At 36.4% G+C, this 23,344-nt stretch overlaps 1 protein-coding gene across 1 annotated transcript; it reads right to left on the bottom strand.

The window, feature by feature from the left end:
* Positions 1-238: 238 nt before the first annotated feature.
* Positions 239-18,920, bottom strand: LOC135157914 (allene oxide synthase-lipoxygenase protein-like). Its single transcript, XM_064115108.1, has 13 exons — positions 18,409-18,920; positions 17,904-17,948; positions 16,644-16,772; positions 16,105-16,202; positions 14,574-14,712; positions 14,216-14,308; positions 8,136-8,350; positions 7,808-7,855; positions 4,484-4,695; positions 3,910-4,034; positions 2,979-3,152; positions 2,240-2,403; positions 239-1,211 (listed from the first exon to the last, which is right to left on the bottom strand). Exons 1-13 carry the CDS (start codon positions 18,820-18,822, stop codon positions 1,097-1,099), a joined length of 1,971 nt encoding a protein of 656 aa, XP_063971178.1. The 5' UTR covers positions 18,823-18,920; the 3' UTR covers positions 239-1,096.
* Between the last annotated feature and the right edge of the window lie 4,424 nt (positions 18,921-23,344).

Genomic DNA, 23,344 nt, shown 5'->3' with positions numbered 1-23,344 from the left:
ACAACATTTTATGGCCAAGGCTGGATTCCCCTTTAATAATAAACATGAACTAAATAAAAAATGATGTTCCACCAATTGGGGACAATAAACGGGGACATTTATACACAATTTTATAACAAAGTAACCATCGGATACATGTAACCTCACTAATGACACTATAAATATATACATGAAAATTATTTTTTTTTTTAATTGTGTAAATTTCACAATAACAGACGCTCATATATAGTGTCGCAAATTCTCGCACCCTCAAAGGCGCAAAAATGAATTTTTAAAGAGGGTTAATAAACTTTCAACCTGTCAATATTCGCTAACCATCAAACATACCAATCTTTATTCTTAGAAAGTGTGACAGATCACTGAATATTTTGAAATATTCATTCTAATGAAAAATTGAATTTGGATGTTTACATGCATTAAGGTTTCAAGCGCTTTGGAAATATATTCTTTTTTTTTACAGAATCAGTGGTTTGATGTTTTAAAGATGCAAATGAAGATTAACAGCTAAAATTGTCAGCCAACTCCATTCTTGAGGGAAAAACAATGGTTGTATAAGAGATACAAATATCCGATCAAAATAAATGCTCATGCAAATTCGCTCCAAAAATCAATTAAAACGTATTTTATCTCATATCCTTCACGTTATATCTGTTTTACGCAATTAACATCCATGTAGTATAGTAATGAACTGGAATACCGAAATTCACTTTGGGGGAAAATTATCAAAACTCAACATACGCTTTAAATATTACCCTCCGAATTAAAATGTAGCAAAATTCAGATATTTGAAATGAAATCGAAACAGAAAATTTAACCATACTACTTTCGTTATATATCAAGAGACTTGTAGTCGGGTAGTGGTCCAAAAGCATTGAACTGGGCGTTGTGGCGTACCTGTAATCCATACTACATGGGGGGTAGGACTTGGTGCAGAGGTTCGAGCAAAGGTGACGTCTTCGGATGGTGACGTTTAAGGTCGGTCCCAAGGCGTATTATGATCATACTTGATTAATAATTACATGTAAACAGGTAAAAACTCAATCACACTATCACCCACCCATTCACCCAATCCTTTTGAAGGAAACTCAATCACTATCTATATTGAAATAGAATTGGGCACATTACTGGGAAGAAGCCATTCATACTTATTATATCTGTTTTTATTCTCACTCTGTATAATGTGCTCGATTGCCTTCAGATCTGCACGCAGCCTATTGAAGAAAGAGATTAAAAAAAATAAAGTAAGATTGGTATAGAAAGTGTGTGTTATTATTACTATCATCAGCATCATCATCAATATTACAATCATTTGTAATATAATTATTACAATGAATAATATTATTACAATGAAAATTACTAGAACTGTATAAAGTGGCATGAGGGCTTTTACGATAAAAATAATGATAACGATGGTCCCTCTGGATGACGAAATGATGGTTATGGTGATAAAGATGTTGTTGATGATGATGACGTGATGATGATGATGATAATCATGATAATGATGATGATGACGTGATGATGATGATGTTGCTGATGATCATGATAATGATGATGATGATGATGTTGCTGATGATCATTATGACGATGATGATGATGATGATGATGATGGCATTCTTCGCTCCCTAAAATTGACAACATTGAACTCTTTATATCATCTCTCTACGTATTAATGTCTTTTAACATAAGAATACGCAATATAAATGCTGTATATCGTAATTATGATGATGATGATGGTGATGATGGCAATAATGATTTTAATAATGTAGCTGATGATGGAAGTGATGATGATGACGATGATTATGCTGATGATCATGAAAATGGTGATGATGGCATTCTTCGCTCCCTTAAAATTGACAACATTGAACTCTTCACATTATTTCTCAAAACTCATTTATTTCGGCAGATGCGTAGTAATTAACTTGCTTGGGTCAGCCTGCGCCTATTAATGTCTTTTAATAGAAAAAATATCAATGCTGTATATCGTAATTATGATGGTGGTGGTGATGATGATGATGGCACTGAATATGTTAATAATGTTGGTGATGATGGTAGTGAGGATGATGATGACGTTATCATTATAATGATGGTGATGGCAAAGTTGATATTGAAGAAAATGATGATAGTGATGGTGGTTGTTGTGGTAATGGTATATGTGGTAACGGTAGTGGTGATTAATTATGGTCATTAGCAATAATAATTCTTGTTAGAGGACACCAACCCGCCATGATTTCAAACTTACCCTTCTAGTGCCTTGACACTGTTTGGATCGAAGAGGTATTGCACCTCGAAATCCCCCAATGGTTTGGTATCATGCATGCTCAACAGCCTGGTGACACTCATTGTCTTGAGAATTCTCTTTTTGTTTGGCAATTTGGCTATGATATCCTTCTCTGTTAAAGGCGTCTAATGGAACAAAATCACAGGTATTCGATTTTCTTGTAATCATAATTGCAAAATGCTGTTTTAAGTGTTCACAGTGAAATGTAGCATCATTACTATTGTTCAGCCTGAGGGGGGGGGTGCAGCACTATTTATTTTCAAGAAATAATGCAGAAAATTCCATTGCCTAAATTAAGTGTTGTGTGTTACAGTCTATTTGTGAAAAATAAATGCCAGGTCTTGTTACATCTGTTTTGTGGCAGTGCCTGTGTCTTTTTGTTGAAGGGGTGGGGTGTTTTTCCATTTAATTTGTCGGATATGCCTGCCTGAGAGATACAAAACAGAAGTAAATTTTTCTCAATAATGAATCATTGTGGTTGTAATTTAAAATAGACAATAACCTTATGAGACTCGGAATAGCATGTTGTCCAATTCATGGATGTGGAGGTTTAATATACTGATCATAATCATATGAAGGCTATAAAAAAGGGGAAGATTTTTGTTTTCATTATAGTGCCTACATTTCTCTATTCGTTTTTTCGCCAATTTAGATTTTATTGTGTTGACATCTGACCCCCCTTAATAAAAATCATTGTTACCTTGTCCTGTGGTGGTTGACCATTTATCCATCCTGGATAGGCCGGTGGGAAAGCATAGTTGTCATACTGGCCAAAGTTGACCGCAGCGTGAGTAGCGCTGAAGATGAAAATGAAGTTGGTCACTACGTCAGAGATCTCTTTCGCTGTTTCGAAATGACCGTCGTGTGGGAGTCCCTAAAAAGTGAGTATTGCACGTGACTATTAACGTTAAAGCAGAAACGATCCAGCCACCTCATGTCCTAAATTTCTCATATCTGGCCAACATAATGTAACATCCTGAGGTGTAGAGTTTTGTAACATAGGCTCACTTAAATGATAACAAACTAATTTTCGTACCACACTTATTACGTTACCAAGCATTTTTGTTTTTAAAGTGAAAAAAAGATAGACTTCTGCCCCCTTCTACGTCGTTGTATTTTCTCCATCTGCTCCTCGCCCTACTTTTCTTCTCCTCCTCGTTCTGTTCCGCTTCTATTTTATCGGAATTCTTCTTCGTCATCGTCCTATACTTCTTGTTATTCTAGGCATGCTTATTTTGTAGTGACTGTAATTTTTTAAGCATTGATTGTAGTATCTCCATCTCTTTTAGAGGCTCTTGATTGAATCCCTTTACCTCGAATCATACCAGGTGGCATCCCAGTATTTGTCTAATACGTATCACTATTATTGTTATATTCTGCTTACTTCTTATTTGCATTATGCTTGCTGTCTTACATGCATTACCCGTTATGTCTATATAACATTGGTTAAAATACGAATAAAGTGCATCATTGATTTAACCTTTTATTTGTAAAATGTTGATTGTCAATAAAGTTTTACTTTGAAAAGCCAAAGTCTTCTTCATCATCGTCATCCTCATCTTCTTTTTTTTTATTCCTTCTCATGTTTCCTTTTCACCTTCATCGCAAAACTTTCTTTTTAATGTGCATACCTTTATACCTCCCTTGGTTCCGGCGCCATCTCCTGAACCCACCATGTCATCTTCATTATCCTGACTTGCCATAAATGCTACCCAGTCTTGCAATTCATAGTCATCAACAATTTTCTCCGGAGTATCTGGCGGAAATGATCGAAGAATGACGTAACTTTATTATCATTTAAATGTATAATTCAACATACAGTAATGGATAATAATAGCTGGATTTATAAAGCGCTTTTTGCCAGAGGATGCAAAGCGCTGCTGTTATTACCCCGGCTTTAGCTCGAGCTACCATCACCGGCGCTCAGTGCATGCAAGGAATTGATCCTGCCGGATGTCTACTATTCCTGTAGGAATAAATAAGTACGCAAAAAAGAGGTTGAGGGGGGGGGGTGCAGCACTATTTATTTTCAAGAAATAATGCAGAATAATTACCATCAGACCATAGCACCTGTCTGCCCCCAAAGCGGCAAATAACAAATAATCTTAAATAATGTTTAGCTCTCCGTCATTAGTACATATTTATATAACTGCTGATGTACTGTGGAGAATTGATTAGCGTACCCCAAAAATGTCGCAAACTTACCATAATACTGTTTGACTATCTGTTTAACGTATCTGGATATCGCCCCGTGCAGCCGTAAGGCATCATCGCGATAGTAGTACTTCGGCAGCACTTCGGAATCAGCAACGCCCCTGTCCTCGAGATCTGCCAGAAGGGAGCCCTCTACGTCGAGTCGCCAAGTTGCCTGTCTTCGTTTGATGATCTCGGATAGGCCACCACTTCCGACAAGCATGATATCATTCAGTATGCCATGTGGTCATGGGCGGAAATCTGTCCCGAAAGGTAGGGGAGACAACAGGGGCTGATCCAGCCTTCGCCAATTGGGGGGGGGGGGGGGCGGGGGGGGGGCGAAAAATGTTTTCAGCCAAATGTTAATCCCCGATCGGCCGCTTGAAGGTAATTTTGTCTGTTTCATTGAAGGAGTAGTCCTCAGGGTCACTTTTTAGCTTTATTCTTATAAATCAACATAAATGTATAATATCATTGTCCTTATTTATATAATGCGAGCGCGAAGCGCGAGCATAATTTTTTGGGCAAATTTGTGTATTTTTTCCTAAAATTTGAACATTCTGGGCAATGTTTGTTATCCTGAAAAGATGTATATAAATATTTACTACGAACGCGAAGTGCGAGCAGAGGTTAACTGATGGAAATGGTACCTGTTAAAGACTGCTTGCAGTTAGCCATGAAGACGTTACATATTTCAACAATCAAAATAATGCGAGCGCGAAGCGCGAGCTGAATTTTTTTGAAATTTTTACCTAAAGACTGGAAATTCTAAGCACTTTTTGTAAAACTTAAACATATAATAGGTATAATACTAAACAATTGATGCGAACGCGAAGCGCGAGCGAAAAATTTTGAGATTTAGACCTAAGAACGAGAAACTCTATTCATGTTTTTTAAATCATGAAAAGGTTGAGTAATTGGGGGTCTTCCTTACTCCCAGTCCTTACATTAATAATGCGAGTGCAAAATGCAGCCAGAAAACGTTCATATACCATTCATACGTTTAATTTGAATCGATCGAAAAGGTACTTGTTAAGGACTGCTTGCACTTAGTCATGAAGACGTTACATATTTCAACAATCAAATAATGCTAGCATGAATCGCGAGCTGAAAATTTTTGACATTTCTACAAAAAGAATCGAAAATTTTAATCAATTTTTGTAATCGTGAACAGGGTAGCTATATAACTAAACAATTGATGCGTGAGCAGAAGAATTCGAGATTTAGACCTAAAAACGGGACACTCCACTCATGTTTTGTAAATCATGAAAAGTGTGAGTAATAGGGGATCTTTCTACATTAATAATGGATAAAAACTGGATAATGATTGAAATAGAGAACAAGTTGAATATCTGAATAAACATGCGCGTGTTTCAGATTTAGACCTAGAATCTCGGCATTCTACACATCTATCAGCGAGCGCGGAGCGAGCTTAAACTATTTGATATTCCGATCTGAAAAAAGAGTCAATTTTAGCTGTATATTTCAAGCACTTTGTAGGAAAATTGTGAGGTGGATATGGATCATTAAATTAATATCTTATTTATTAATGCCTAATGAGGGCGAGAAATCTGATGATATTATGGCCTGAAAACTGGTTATTTCAAGCACTTTTGTAATTATGAATAGAATGCATCAGTTAAAATATTTTTAACCATTAATGCGAGCGCAAATCGCGAGCCAAAATCTTTGATAAGCTCTCATGAAAATCAATATTGAGACATACATAAATCGCCAATCAAAATGCGAGTAGCGCTATCTGCTACGTTTTGACAATCAGACTTGAAAAGGGATATTTTTCAATACTAAATGGAATACACAAAAATAATAGGTTCTGAATAAATCGAATTTTGCAAGCGCTCAGTGCAAGTAGAAAATGTCAATATTCAGACCATAAAGCTGTCTCTTTTACAGAGCACTTTTTGAAAAATCAGTTTGTAAATCACACAAAATAATGAAAGTTCGATTTCCGAGGTGAAATGTATAATGTATATTGACTTCCAAACTTGATCTACAGTGCGTATCAAAAAAAAATTACACTTTGAAAAAGCCCTGGGAATTAAAAAATATACAACATGTGGGTAATTTTTTCACATATAATCTTGGGTTTGGGTCTCATCTATCCAATGAAAGTAAAAATTTTGACGGAATGTTACACTTGAGTGAGCACTGTCCATTTTTGTAAAGCTCGCAGAAATCTGTTTGAGCAGAAATGCTTGTTTTCACCGCTGTGTCAAGGGGAAAGGGCAAAATAAAACTTACCCTGCTGAACATTTCTCATACATTTCCCTTGCACTTTTAGTCAATTGAAATAAAACGGATACATTCAAGCATTTTGTAACAATTTTGCCACCCAAATTGAAATTTCAACACTTAGTAAGCACAACCTTTACCCTTTTTGTGCCAGCTGGATCTGAGGACATAACTGAATCTGAACAAAAGTTTATATCAGACATCTCCAGCATTTTTTCACTAAGTTTTTATCATTTAAAGTGGGTTTACATTTCATTTTTCATTTAATACTTGTTTGTTGTTTCTCCACACTTTTCCCAAGCTTGACAATGATTAACAAAACGAAAATCAAGCCTAAGCCATTTCATGTAAATCACAGCTCAATGTAAAGCAAATATCGTCACGATGGCCTCGATGTGTGGGGGAGTGGGGTGGGGTGAAATGCACTTTTTGAAGTGTTTTGGGCAAAGAAACAAGTCAAGAAAGGTAAAAGATATCTTCAAATCAATTTTACTAGCTAAATTCCACTTGTTCTTCATGATTAAGGTCTACTTTTATTCGCATAACTATTTCAAAGTTCTGCGCAAATCATTTTTCACTAACTTTTCAAAAGTAAGTGGTGCTTACTCAAGCAGAAATATTTTTCGACAGTTATATTGTCATTTGCTTAAATGGATCTGTACCAATGTTCAAATGTGGAAAAATCTTCAAGATATTACAAGTGTATAATTTTACAGGATTTTTTCAAAGTGTAAACTTTTTTTTTGATACGCACTGTATAAGCTCCATATTGAAAAATCATCTAACAGGCAATGCGAGCGCGAAGTGTGAGCGAAAATTTTATATAGTGACATGAAATATTCTTTTGATTTTCCAAGTCTTCCCCTCATCTTATTTTATTCACTCTGGAAAACTTGACAAGCAAAAAAAACAAAGGTTTTCACTCAAATTGTAAGGTCATTTAGTCCAAATACATGTATTATTTCGAATGTGAATGATGCATTTTTCTCCATCATAAAAGACCCAAAATAGTAGGGGGGACATTTGATATTGTGTCCCCCCTACTATTTTTGGTAGGGGGGACACGTCCCCCCTGTCCCCCCTGGGATTTCCGCCCATGCATGTGGTGAAAGTAAAGGTCCCAAACCGGCCCTTATGATTAACAAAAAAAGAAGAGGAATTGAGAAAATGACATAATTTTCATCCTCTTCTTTTTATTTTGATTCCCATTAGTTCTCTTTTTTTTTCTTTTCTTTCTTCCCTTCTTCAACTTTACTTCTTTCTCGCCATTTTTTCCAACTAAGACTCTTTCTTGTAATCGAAGTGAAATTTCATAATCAAAGTACACTAGGGCTATATTTAAAACAATCTAATCAAACTTTAACTACATGTATACCGACGTCCGGATACCTAGATCCTCTACGATACTTACTTGTTGATTGCCAGAAGGTAGAGAAAGTGTGGTGCTAGAAGACGGTAGATAGGATGAGATGGTGAAAGACAACGATTGGTTGCTATGACGATGACTTCACCAATCAGGTGAGTGAAACCTAAATGAGAGGAAGCTTCGTGGACAGACGCATCGGCCATGTTGAAGTAGCACTTCGCCATCAGCCAAGTATACTTAGGATCAGTGGGATAAAACACCTTGTAAACATAAATAGAGAAGAGATAAAGAGCCAAGTTTAGTTTAAGAGAATCAAGTGTAACATTACTATGTGAGTTACATGATTGTAAGTAGTTTTCGTGGTTTGGTGGTGGGGACGGTCAAGGGGCTGCTGGTGATGGCAGCGGCGTAACAGGGGTCAGTGGCCAGGGGGGGCAAGAGCCAAAAATTTCCCGGTCATATAATGGTATGAACAGGCGTAATGAGGCGACTATTTTGAGAAGGCCAGATATTGCGTATCGGGCAATTTTTTTTTTTTAAAGTTGCGAGCGAGCTAAGCGAGCGAGCAAAAATTTTGACCTTTTTTATACAAAAGTCAAATTTTGTGATAGATTTTGACATGATATCAAGAGAATAATATATTTCACTCTTCTTTCTTTAGATTCCTTTTTTGTGGTCTGTACGCCACTGCACTGTAAAAAATGGAGTGCTAATTTAGCACTTAGAGTGCTTGTATAGTGACTGCACTCCGAGTGCTGATTTTCTAGATTAAATTTGAACTGGAAAATCAGCACGGTAGTGCAGTCACTATACAAGCACTGTAAGTGCTAAATTAACACTTCAGTTTTTACAGTGTGTGAACAGGATTCTTTGCGGCAGTAGCGTGAAGAGTAAAAAAAAATGAGGGGCGCAGTATAGCACATGTGCTAAAAACCTGCTTTATATAAGTCCCGAGCGAGCGAAGCGAGCGAGAAAAAAATCACCTTTCATGAGAATCTAACTTTGAGCTATTTTGACATAATTATTCAGTAAATAAAATCATATCCTACACTTTTCCTTTGCTTTTCCTCCTTTTTTTTTGTTTTGTTCTTGTTTGTAGAACTTTTTGGAGCCATGGCCCAACCCTTCCATACGCAGTGCTGTGTGGTTGGGGTCCGGGCGGAACCCCCCGGAACTTCTCGATATCAAAGCCATTTAAACCTCACAGATTGCCGCTATTTTAATCAAATCGCGGGCATATACAGAATATAGCTTATACACAACACATTTATTCAACCCAGTTGCGTAATGAACCAAATATTTTGAGGGGGCAAAACATAGCAATGTGGGAAAAATTTGTAAAAAGTCGCCAGCGTGCAAAGCGAGCTGGAAAAAATTTGCCTAATGAAATGAAATTATAATTATGTGATAGATCTTTTCATTATATTCAGCAAATAACACATTTCATTGTTTCCATTCATTTCATTATACGTTGTCTCCTATAATTTCTTTTATTTCCTCTTGGATGTGGAACCAAGCCCCCCCCCCCCCCCTGGGCCTGTACGCCAGTGATTGAACGTAAAGGTTAATGCAGGAAGGGTCCCTACATGGGGGGAGGGGGGGGGCGTTATAGAGCCATTTGAAGGTTATAAATGAGAAGCCCCTACTGCGTGGGGTCTGGGGCAAAGCCCCGGTAGCTTATTTGCATAAAATTTAACAAGCTTATAGCACAATGTTGTATGCAGTCCATCTTTCTTCCCGCTCTTTAATTTCAATCATCGGCAGCCCGGTCATTTTAATATTATTTTTTTCTTGTCCCTTTTCTTTGTTTTCCAATTTAGCTTTTGATTAAATACATTCTACCTTCGTTTCCCGCTATTGTTTGCCATTTTGTCATCTTATTTCCCACCGTGCTATTGCATTACATAGGCCTATTTCGGAATGATTTGTTCTTTCTCAAATTTTCTTCTTTCGTACATTTTCCCACTTTCCTTCCTTTTCCATTAAAAAAAACAATGTTTTTTCTTCGTTTTCTTTTCACTTTTCCCTTTCCCTTTCCTTTTCCTCCTTCCCCTTTCCCTTTCTTCCTCCTTTTTTCTTTTTCCCGTTTTTCTTTTATTTTCCCGGTGAAATCCGCCAGGGGGGGCAGCTTGCATTTCACGACAATGAACTGAACAAAACTCCCTATTCTCCCTAACAGTGGCGTAACTACGGGGGGCATGGGGGCACGTGCCCCCCCCCCCCCCCAATCGGCTGGCAAAAAAAAAACGGGGAGAAAGGAAGAGAAACGTAGTGGGAAAGCATAAATTATTGTTCAATAATGTTATATAATATTATAATTATGTTATTTTTCCATAACTTTATGAAACACAATTTGCTCAGGGCCTACGTACTCATTGTTACTGGTGCTCGTATTGTCTGTTAAACTAGATATAATAGATTATATATTTTTTCGGAACACTAGTATTCAAGTACATTTGAGAGACCTGACGTTGTCAAATCAAGTTGATATACACCAAATATACACCAAATATAAATATATCGCACTTCGAATTATTATTGTTTTATGTAGTGACATATATATGCTTCTTTTTCATGACTACTGAAAGTGATTGCCCCATTGTAAGGTCTTAATATAAAACAGTTCCTTTCCGTGCTTACGTTCGCATTAGTGGATTGGTGAGATGTGTCTGCTCTTAATGAATACCTTAAAATGTCCCTTTTTCTGATCTGAATATAACAAAAATTCAGCTCGCGCTTCGCGCTCGCTTCATTTGGTAAGTGAAATACATATAGTCTTAGTGAATTCCTACAAACAAACCTTAGAACGCCCCTCTTCAGATCTGAATTTCCTAAATTTTCAGCTCGCGCTCGCAATAATTGATAAGTGAGATGCGTGTGATAATCATGATTACAATGACTACAAAAAGTGCTTCATGTCCTTAGATGTAATTCTAACAAAATCAGCAAGCACTTGGCACTCGCATTAGATGACTATGGTGAGATATCTATACTCTTAATGTATTCCTAAAATATAGTCCTTAAAATGTTTCTGTTTGGGTTCAATATATACACAAATTTCAGCTCGCGCTACGCGCTCATAATGTTTGTTTAGCGAGACAGGTACGTATCATGATAACAGAAATTTGCGTATAATGTCCCTTTTAGGTCTGAATATCAAAAAATTTCAGCTCGCGCTTCGCATTATTTGATAAGTGAGATACATATCCGTTTAATGGCACTGTCCTTAAATGTCTCTATTAGGTCAGTATACCTGGCAACTGAGCGCGCTCACTAAGTGACTCAAATTTTTTTGCTGGTGCCTCCCCCCCCCCCCAAATGCCGTGACACACGGTACGCCACTACTCCCTAAACGTTTCCAGGTTGTGGCAGTGAGTGATGGTGGTCGTGGTAGTGGTGGTGTTGGTGATAGTCGGAATGGAAATTCCTTTGCGGATCAAATAATTTTACTTTTCAAATGAATAAAGTCAGAACAAACTTTAAAGATATTCCAGTGGCCGCTACATTCTTCCCAATGTGTTTTTTAAAAATTCCGACATTCGGATGGTTTGTGAGAGTGTAGGAGTTTACTTTATATTCTTATTGACATGATTAATAGTTTCATCTGGACATCGTTAATGCATTTTAGTGGGAGTAATGCTGTCGTCCCGCCAACGAAACGCCGTACATACCAATGGTATGGTGTGGTGGAGGAGCTGTGGTGTAGTGCTTCTGACTCTCGCCTTGTAAACAGAGGGTCGTGTATTCGAATCCCACCACGGTCTGGCGTCCTTTGGCAAGGCGTTAATCCACACTTTGCCACTCTCGACATAGTGCTAAATGGGTACCCGGTAGGATGTAAAAGTCATTGTAGCTTGTCAAGTACTGTGTGCGCCTAACCGGCGACTGACCGGAATACTCCCCAGGGAATGGAGGATGCATAAAAATAATTCCCTAACGGAGTTAAATTGTTGTTAAAGTTGAATTAAGAAGGGGGTGAGTTTCCATAAATATAGGTTCTACATACAATATATAGTATATATAAGTTGTTCAAACACATAGCATGTCACAATAATCCTCTGCCTTCTCGATATTTTGCTTTGAAAGTCTATGAAATTAGCCACCTGTCAGAGCCCGAGAGACGAGTGTACAGAAAAGTCACTCGGAGTGTGACGTCACCGGGGGAATTTAGTATAAGAGGTGCCTGAATGTCATACAGAAATGCTATGCAGAGAGAGAAAGATATTTTACTTTTTTTTTTCAAAGCAACTCAAATCAAACAAATAGGACTGATATGTACAAATCTTTACTTTCCCTGTATAAAAAACAGTATGAATAACCACCATGAACTCTTCAATCATGATGTAAGATAGCAAACAGTGAGTTATTGAATGATATTTCACTATTTCTCATTTATTTTATCACGATGTTCAATCAAGTGAGTAGCTGGAAAGTAATTCCGGCGGCTAGCTCAGCGCGCGCTGAACGCATAATACTAGTACACACAATACCCAGGCATTGAGTGTACTGTTATGGTCTGGTATGTCCACTTAGTTCATGGCCGTGCAGCGATCCCCTGGCGTTTTTTCTTCTTTTCTTTTGTCTTTGACTCCACTTTTATATCCTCTGGATCATTTCCACTCATAGCTCATTCCACAGAACAATCTTGAACCAAACGTATAGACCGAGAAAGAATACTATACTATAGTATTCTTTCTCGGCCTTCTGAGTTGTTTTCTATATTTAATTACGCTAGGGGTCACCGTCACACATACAAACGCAATTCGGAAGTGAGTTGAAGACAGAAAGATATATAGTAATTAGTATACATCTCTATGGTTGAAGACAACAAGAACGGTACGGTAGCTCGACAGCTAGCTGCGCCGGAGCGGGCGGCCGGTCGGCACAAAGCAATTCCGCAACCAACTGTGTTTTTTTGCAAGAGCCGCGTCACACGCGGATAAATATGTCATAATAACACGTCTGCTACGTTATCGACTGGTGAGAAGATCTCGATCAAATTTCATATTATTCACCTTGAAATTATTCCTTTAGGGTCTATGGTATCATTCTGAGGGAATTCACATATTTGGAATAATAGTACGGCCACAAATATTTTAATCATTTCCTCTTTGCAAGTTCTATGGCTCGCAGATACAACTTCATAGTAGTACACAAAACGGCACTGCCTTGTTTACTAAACCGGGACCGAATACCCCCCGGTGACGTCACACTCAAAGAACACCCGTCTCGGTAGGCATTGCAGGAGCGAACTCAGGGAAAATGGGTAGGGATAAATCGTTCAAATGCACTATTTTGAAAAAAGAAAATGGGGGGTCCAATCACCTATTAGTGTTTGGGGGGTTGTAAGGTTGCTATTAATGTAAATATCTCAATATTTGGAATCGTCTTCTTAATTCAACTTTAATGGAACTTTTAATAGCACCGACGATCTCTGATGTTAGCGGAGACAGGATAAAAGAGAGACATGGAAGAGAGATGGAAACCACCACTGAGAGCTCTATCAATAACTGGTGATGATAGATCAAACTGATCCATACTCATTTCTATCATTACTAATGTGCAAGTAACTTGTTATTGATATTGGTGAAGCGTCGTGATGAAGCAGTTCTGACTCTCACCTTGTAATCAGAGGGTCGTGTGTTCGAATCCCACCATGGCCTAGCGTCCTTTGGCAATGGGTACCCGATAGGATGCGAAAGCCTATGTAGTATGCCTAGCAATTGAGTATTGGAACTCTTGTTGGAATGCTCCCTAGGGAGTGGAGAAGGTGCATACATCGTATGCGGGCATGCAAGGATCCGATGACCGGGGTAATAATATATCTGTAAAGCGCTTAGACACGTCGTTCCGATGTATTAAGCGCTATATAAAAGCGGATTATCATTATTATTAGTAGTATCGTTAATAATGTATACGTACTAGATTTGGTTGATTTGAAGTTAGTTGCACCCGTGTGCCTATGGCATTATGGCATTCTCAATATACATGCAATTAGAACAAAAATTTACGCCACCTTAAAGCAGTGCTGACCCCTACCCCTATACAATCACAATGGCGCCGCCCCTGTGACCAGGTTAACATCTTTTAAATCACTGTTTTTAATTAAGATGATGAAAGTATACCGGATTGGTCGGTGCAGGATCTTGAAAGAGCTGAATAGCTATCGGCATCAAATTAGCATCCTTATTGACGAAGAAAAGTGCCAAAGGAGCAACCTGAAGTAAAAAAGAAGAAAAAAAAAACTCAATCAGTTTCAGTTTGAGCAGGCCCGAAGAGTCTTCGGGGACAAAACGGGAATATTCAACATTTCAAATAACACATTAAACGGTTTGATAAACATGATAAAAGGTATTTTGAAATGAGATTAAAAAGATAAACTACTCGATGGCCTAAATGCCATGTCGGGCATCGAACATTACTTTCTTAAATCGAGTGACTCAATACCAAAGCACGCACACGCAAAACACATTGATTACTTACCATATTTCCGCCCTCCTTTACAGGCAAATTCTTGAGTATCTCATGATTAACGATGAAGAGTCTGTTCTCCTTGATGACGTCATCGATCGTTGATCCTTCCAGAAATGTGCTCTCCAACATCTTGATGTCAACTTTGAAACTATACAGTGCGTCCCACAAAAAACGAAACCGAGATTTATCGATGATTTATCATAACTTAATCACAAATTACAATAGACAAATGACCTACCATTGTAAAGCTTAGAATCTCTTCTTTCATCTGAAATTACTTACACTCTTAAAAATGTTGGGCAACATACGGTCCACACAACAATTGGTTAAAACTTTATCCAATTCTGGGTAGTTTTACACCAATACTGTGTAGTTTTCACCCAAAGCACACATTATTGGTGTAAAACTACCCAGAATTGGATAAAGTTTTAACCAATTGTTGTGTGGACCGTATGTTGCCCAACATTTTTAAGAGTGTAGATTATTTCTCATTCACGCATAACTGAGCAAAAACAATTTGAAGAAGGGATACCAAAAAGTCAAAATAGGATGTGAAATAAGAAAGCAGTGACATTTTAGAGTTTGATTTCACAAAACATTTATCCTGGTCGGTGTGCAAATGAGGGGACGGGTGACATCATTCAATCAGCATTTTCTTCTGTCATGTCTTTATTTCCCTATATGAAATACGAAATATATTAATTTTCTCCTCTCATGTGAAACAACGTTTTAAACCTAACCGGGCATGTATAAATGCCATTGTTTTATCATTTTATTGTTTAGTCAAGTTGGTCGTTATTGTCAAATATCTTAAAATTGAAATATTACATAACTCAAGCAAATAGAAATAAAAATAAAGAGTGAGAAACATCATCGATTCTCCCAAGTGCATATTACTGAGTTGTGTATAACTGTTTTGAAAAAAAATAAACAAAACTTTAAAATATCATAAAATCTTATTCAGATCCGATTTAGATAAAATTTTCAGTGTTATGATTGTGTGATTGATTCAAATCAAATTTTTTTCTTGGATGGTCTTGACCTTTAATGACGGATGGTACACCTTACTTGCTTGATGAATGACTCTGAGTTCAGGTTATTTTAAAAACCGGGATACAGATCGGTAGATCCACCGACCACCATATTTTCTCGAGGGTGGAAGGCCAATATAAAGTGTGTCCCATGAAATAACGAAACCAAGAATTATGGATGGTTTATCATAAATTGATCACATCAACAACATACAATATGGCCTATCATAGTAAAGCTTAGAGTGTCCTCTTTTATCTTGTATAACATGTATAAGATACTCATTTAAGCATAAGTGATTAAAAAATAGATACCAAAAAGTTAATTGGCCGACGTATCTGAGTTTCAAAAAGAAAATCACATGTCCAAAAAAAATCATACTCTTTAATTTGATACATTCTTTGAAATTATGCTTGTATTTCCATTATTTTATTAAACAAACGTATATTTTTCGGACGTATAATATAAAGGAATAAAATATTGACAAAATATATCAAGAAAGGTGAATTACTTCTCGGGTATCCGATTGCACAGTCGGATCATGGCAGGATTGCAGCCAGTTAGTCGTTGGTTGGCGAAATGTCGATCTGATTTCCAACGATGAATCCCCTGTCAAACGTAATGCAAAAATGGGTATATTAAAAGAATCACCATCCTAACCCAATCCTCCACATCATCAACATGATCATCATCACGATCATCATCATCATCATCATCACCATCATCATCGTCATCATCGTCATCATCACCATCATCATCGCCATCATCATCGCCATCATCATCGCCATCATCATCACCATCATCATCACCATCATCATCGCCATCATCATCATCATCACCATCATCATCGCCATCGCCATCATCATCGTCATCATCCTCATCATCATCATCCTCATCATCATCATCATTATCATCATCACCACCACCACCATTATCATCATTACCATCACCATCATCATCATCACCACCACCACCATTATCATCATTACCATCACCATAATCATCATCATCATTGTCATCATCATCGTCACTTTTTCAACAAGACCTTACTTCTGGTATTGGGAGCAGTGGTGGTCTGTAGAGTTTTTCGATGTCCTCAATGGTTTCACATTTCCCTGCTGACAATTCTAACCATGCTGATTTGGCGATCAGTTTGAAGGCTTCTGTATCGATGTCCCACTACAAAATACAGGTAGTTAGTTCCATTGTAGTAGGTAGCTTCTAATAAATATTTATTCTATTTTGCTCGTTAATAAAAATCTGCCATCACAAATTCTATAAAGATCATTGTTTTCTTGTTATACATGGCTCATTAAAGCATGGTTAAAGGTCAAGTCCACTCCAGAAAAATGTTGGTTTGAATGAATAGAAGAAATTCAAACCAGCACAACAGTAAAAATTTCATCAAAATCGGATGAAAAATAAGAAAGTTATTTTAGAATTTCGCTTACTTTTCCCAAAACAGTTACATGCACGACGCAGTGATATGCAAATGAGACAGTTGATGATGTCCCTCACCCACTATTCATTTTGTTTTTTATTGTTTGAATTATACAATATTTCAATATTTACAGATTTGAACAAAAGTACCATCTTAAATGAACTATAAAATGTTAAAATTATTGTAATTCAACATGTTCAGGGAAGAATAAAACTTTGCTTCACAGGACAATGAAGAAAAAAATTAGAATATTTAATAATTCATGTAATAATATACAAAGGAAATAGTGAGTGGATGATATCAATATTCACCTCATTTACATACCGACCATGATGTACATCTGTTTTGTGAAATTAAGCGAAACTTCAAAATATTAACAATTTTCTTTTTCTACATCCGTTTTTGATGAAATTTTCAGTGCTGTGCTCGTTGGGATTTTCGGTTTTGACGGGATGGACTTGCCCTTTAAATTCAACAAAAATAATCCATAAGAGAAAATAAATGAATTTTAATCCGGGTGTAATGAATCCCACCATAAAGTGTATCTTTAAAAAATTAGCTTATTATACCACTTCCCATTTATATAATAGGTATTGCTTACATGGCTCAGAACCAAGGGGGTTGAGGGAGAAAGAAAATGTGTTCTCTGTAGATTATTTTCATATCAACTCCCCAAACGTGCCCCCGTTTGAAACCAATATTGCCCTTCCATTTTTAATTGAAGAGGACAAATAGGGTTTGATCAGTGGACCGTTGCATTTCAAAAGAATTTAAAAAAAACACCCCACCCCCTCATTTATGAAACTCTGTATCCAAACCTGCTGAAAATCGTTAATGCGATGGTGAAATTGGGAGGAAGAATTCCTTACCTGGTAACGATATGAGAACGCTTCACTGTAGGGGAGACGGCGAACCTAAAACACAAGATGAAAAAAAATGAAGTGAAATGAATTATCAATTTCGGGAAAGTTTACGTTAATATGTGCCCGTTATGTAACCAAAATGCGATCCATGGCCCTGGGAAGTGGGCGAATTTCTCTGGACCAAATTTTGTAGTAAAACCTTTTCCTCCTTGTTTTGCTTGTCACATATACATCAGCACCTCCAGTAAAAAAAAATCGTTCCCAAAGTCCTGTTGCAATCCTAACAATAATATAAAAAGTTGTTATTATCTACCTTTAAAAAAAAAACAGGGGTTACTTACCCCCCCCCTTCCTTCTCCTCTCTTCTCGCTGTCAACATCCCGATATATACCCCCCCCCCAGTTTTGTGGTAGGTGTCAGGAATGTACAGGATCGCACAAAGGCATAAAACAAGATTGGTCTTACCATGGACCTACTAATGGTCTTACCATGGACCTACTAATGGTCTTACCATGATCATTTCCGTTTTTCTGTTCTTATAGCAGCCATAGGAAATTTCTTTTCTCTTCAGCTCTGTTTGTCTTTGTTCAGAGTTAGCATCTTCCTGCGGCAAGGATGTGTCGTACTCCTTCAATTTTAAAGGTGCTCCCACCAAAACACAGCGGTTGATTGGGAACATGTAAACGTCATCGGAGTTGACTTTCGTCAGCTTGACATAGTCACAGAGCCACCTACTGTGTCGCAGCCATTTGTTCTCCCGTTGAAGCTCGATGTACGTTGGCTCACCAAAGCTAGTGTTCTCGATCACGAATTTAAAATCTTTGACTCGATCAATGTTCAGGTCACTGATTCGAACAACGAAATCGTGAGATTTTACATTTTCTTTGCTGTAGAACCGAATAGTTACATCTTCCTCCAGAAGCATTATCCTATCTCTATCACCGGTCTTGATAGTTAGTTTGTATATGGTGCCTTTCGGTGTATCCGTCGGTCGCACATCAAAGTTACGCCGAATCGACTGAAACGAGCTAGCCGTACATGAAAAGAAATGAAACCAAAAAAGAAAGTTTATTCTTAATGGTGCAAATAATATTTGTTTGTATCGTTTTTGGTTTTGTTTTAATTCATTGGGGTCCAGGATATCGTCATTCACTACGTACACATTTTCAGACCCGTTTATGACCATGATCTGAGAGATATTGAAGGGGAGACTTATTAACTGGCTAAAAATATCCCCCCTTCTGACAGGTGTTTTACTGACTTTTTAGGTCCTGCTAATCCAAGTTCTATTTTCCTTTTTCCTACGAATAGACATGAAGTCACAAACATTGTTTCCAACTTACAAAATAAAAAAAAGTTCCGGCTTTGACGAAATCAGTAACGTTATTTTAAAGGCCATTATTCCTTACATTGTAGATCCATTGGTCCACATCTTTAATTTATCACTGCTGCATGGTGAATTTCCTAATTCCATGAAACTTGCTAAAATCATACCATTGTTTAAGAAAGGTGACACACTTGAAGTAGGTAACTATCGGCCAATCTCGTTATTGTCTTCTTTTTCCAAAATTTTAGAAAAAATAGTTTTCACTCGAATGATAACTTTCTTGAAGAAAAATAATATATTTTCTAACTTCCAATTTGGTTTCAGGGAGAAACATAGTACTGTTCACGCTTTAATGACTTTTGTAGAAAAGGTTGCTCATTCAATTGACTCTTCTTCTCACACAGTTGGTATATTCCTGGACTTCTCCAAGGCCTTCGATACGATAAATCATGACATTTTACTTTATAAACTCAATCATATCGGTGTCCGTGGAAAGGCCTTGGATTGGTTCAGGAGTTACCTTTCTAACAGGAAACAATTTGTATATTTAAATGAGCACGAATCTGATTTTAGAAATATTACTTGTGGTGTTCCGCAAGGGAGTCTTTTAGGCCCTTTGTTGTTTATTCTTTATATAAATGATTTTCATAAATCGTCCAATTCACTGTCATTCATTTTATTTGCAGATGATACTAACTTATTTTTTTCACACAGAGATCCAAATGTTCTTGTTGATGTCGTCAATGCAGAGTTGCGAAATATTTTAGAATGGATAAGAACAAATAAACTGTCATTAAACCTTTTGAAGACGAATTACATATTATTTAGTAACTCCTTAGCTTCATTACCGACTCAAATTATGTTTGACAATACCCCAATTAAGCAGGTTTCTCATACAAAATTCTTAGGTGTTTTGGTTGATAGCAAGCTCTCCTGGAAATTACATATCGAAAATATTTGCAAAACAATCTCTCGAAATATTGGTATTATTAACAGACTAAAATCACATCTTCCACAACGATCTTTGCTTACTCTTTATTATTCTCTTGTTTTACCCTACCTAAATTATGGACTTTTGCTTTGGGGAAACACTCATCAAACTCTGTTAGAAAAAATTATATTGTTACAAAAAAAAGTAATTCGTATAATCTGCAATGCTCCGTTTCGTGCCCACTCAGATCCACTTTTCCTTGAACATAATATTCTCAAAGTAAACGATCTCTACTTGTTTCATCTTGGAGAATTTATGTATAAATTCAATTCTGGTACCCTTCCCTTAGTTTTTCATGATATGTTTATAAAGAATCAAACTATTCATAAATATCCCACTAGACAGTCTGAAGAATTTCATTTACCTTTACTAAAAACACTTTCAGCACAAAATACATTCATTTTTGAAGGTCCTAAATTTTGGAATACTTTGTGCATAGATTTGAAAAACTCCCCTTCACTCGCAGTCTTCAAAAGAAAACTTAAGACATTTTTATTGGCTAATTACAAAACCTAGCTCTCCCTGTTGTACGTAGATTGTCCCTTCTTTTATTGATTATCACTATTATCATGATTATTTTTGTTATAAGTATCATGATTACTATTATTATTGTGATTATCAATATCATCAACATTATTATTATCTCTATTATCACTATCATTGTTATTATTGTTGATATCGAAGAACTCGTCACCATTGCTCAACCAGGCATACACTTTGATCCGTTTCTTTTGCGCGTCTACTTCATACTCGTTATACATCACCTGTGAAACATTCTCTTATTTTAGTCCACATGCAGATATGTTCTTCTCATCGTCTCTCCTTGTGGTTATTCTTCGTAAATTACTCATTTCATGCATCATGTTATTGTTTATTTCACATTTTTCTTCCCCTCTTTTGGCCACTATAATTATTTTAATAATGTAATTTAATATTAATGAATAATTTGTTTTGAGGGGTCCACGATTTACAAGCACAGCTTCACAGTGGACCTCTCCATTTCCAGCATGTTATTTTCAGCCACAAATATTTAATGATCCATATTAAGTTTCAAATGTATAATTTAGATAAAAATATATATTGTGTTACATGTTTCTTTATACATTTCAATTGTTATAAATGTATTTATGATGGATTTTGTATACTGTTTTGTTGGAAATGAGAAAAAATAAAACTGAAATAAAACTGAAAACTGAAACCCAATTTAATATTTATATTTTAAAAATATTTGTCAGTAAGATATTTACAAATCCTTTTTTTCCATTTTGATGAAATGGCGGAAACATTTTCTAAAATGTTGAATTGAGATGAGGGTCAACTCCAAGGATGACGCAGGAAACAATTGCTAGCTTTAGCTTTTGTCTTTATTTTAGACTTTGTCTGAAGCGGTCTAAAAAATAGATCCTACAAACTGTCTGCCATTTTTTTGATAGTCTGTATTTACAGGAATGTCGTCTGCGTTGACATTTTTTATAATTAAATCAATTCTTGGTTATTAAATTATTGATTTATTCAGTCATTCATTTGTCTAATGAGATTATGGAATAAATTCAACTTGTACACATGATAATCAATCATTAATGTGCATTTATTAGCCAAACTTGGATGTTGTATCGCCTTGTATTTTCAGACCGCTTCAGACAAAGTCTAAATAAAGACGAAAGCTACAGCTAAGAATGGATTCCTGCTCCATCCTTTGAGTTGAACCTTATCTCAATATGTTACGTACTCTCAAAAGCGTTTTGTAAACGCCAACTTGGCATTACAATACACCCATGCAATTCAGTGGAATTTGTTCGCTTGCCAAACATTGTAAAATGTACTATTTACATACTATACCATGGCGAATTTGGTATCAAATGGAAGAGCGTATTAAGTTCTTTCACATGATTGGGATGGCGCTTGGATTAAAGTATAATTCAGGTAAAATTTTCTTTGAAGAGAAAAAAGTAATATTCGTGCCAAATGTATTCTATTTTTTGTTATATTTTCAAACATCGTTTCATTGAAATATATAAATGTCAAATCTATGATTTATATTACATTTTCTATCATTATATGTCACCACTGAACAAAAAAGTGTAATATGAAACGTTTGTGTTGAGAAGTAACTAAGACAAATATGAAATGTTTTTGTCAAGTTTTCATTTTTAATTTGTCTAAAATATGAAGATTTTTCACCAAATATGACACCTAAAAAAGATACCAGATGACCCCCTCCCATGTATTTAAAGGATGTTTTAATTCGTTTATGATAAAAGTTAAAATCATATTTGAAAGTCATTGGAATCACATATTAAAAAATGGACTTATTATAACTAAACTCCCATGACGCAGTGGATTTAACATTTGCAATAAGCTAAATGTATATAGGGATTTGTCACCGCCAAATTCTTGTAAGAATATAGTGTATAGGTTGGGCGCGAATGCAGAACGGTGACCGGCCGACTGAGAAATTTTGCATTTTTAGAATGCAAAATTAGGCCAATTTGAGCACTTTGACTGCATTTAAAGATCAATCCACACATTAACAGAAATATTTGATGATTTTAAAATTCTATCTTGAAAAGTAGAGGGGGATGATTGTACGTGCCATCCACCCTCTCCGAAAAGTGGGGGGATGTATCCCCCCCCCCCCCCGGAACTACGCCCGTGGCCATTTCTCTGCCAAAAATCATGATATGGCAACAAAAAATTACGAGATGGAAGAAAAATGACATTAACTACTTGATTGTAGAGCTAAACTTCACCGAATGTATATACTTCCTTTCATATGAACAAGTTATGCTAATTCATTCATAAAATCACATATTCTGCTCTAATTCATTAGTTAAAGCTTGTAGAGTGCTATTTTTTGCTGTACATATTCTTCATGGGCATTTCTAACAATTTTTCACTACAAAACAACCGATCCCAAAAGCCTTTTTTACGTATTTTCTCGCTTCTTTAAATTTAATCACGTATTTTAGAAATTTAGGGGTTGACATGTTCTTCTAAATGTGTAAAAAATCAAATTATAGCAATTTTTAATTTGTGTTTATTCAACCGTAAAATTTAGCCAAGAAAATTCTATCGTCTTTTAGAAAGTACCTTTTACAAGCCTTCTGACTATTTTTTATGATGAGAATG

The sequence above is a fragment of the Lytechinus pictus genome, unplaced genomic scaffold (assembly GCF_037042905.1).
Source record: "Lytechinus pictus isolate F3 Inbred unplaced genomic scaffold, Lp3.0 scaffold_20, whole genome shotgun sequence".
NCBI classification, from domain to species: Eukaryota; Metazoa; Echinodermata; class Echinoidea; order Temnopleuroida; family Toxopneustidae; genus Lytechinus; species Lytechinus pictus.
This window is presented reverse-complemented; position numbering and strand designations above follow the sequence as displayed.

Excerpts from the sequence above, each read along its gene's own strand:
- LOC135157914 (XM_064115108.1), bottom strand. The coding sequence starts at position 18,822 with ATGCTTCTGGAGGAAGATGTAACTATTCGGTTCTACAGCAAAGAAAAT. Across the intron at positions 8,351-14,215 it reads ATCCTGCACCGACCAATCCG|GTGTTTTATCCCACTGATCC; the intron begins GTATACTTTCAT and ends TATGTTTACAAG. Across the intron at positions 3,153-3,909 it reads GAACCAAGGGAGGTATAAAG|GGACTCCCACACGACGGTCA; the intron begins GTATGCACATTA and ends CTCACTTTTTAG.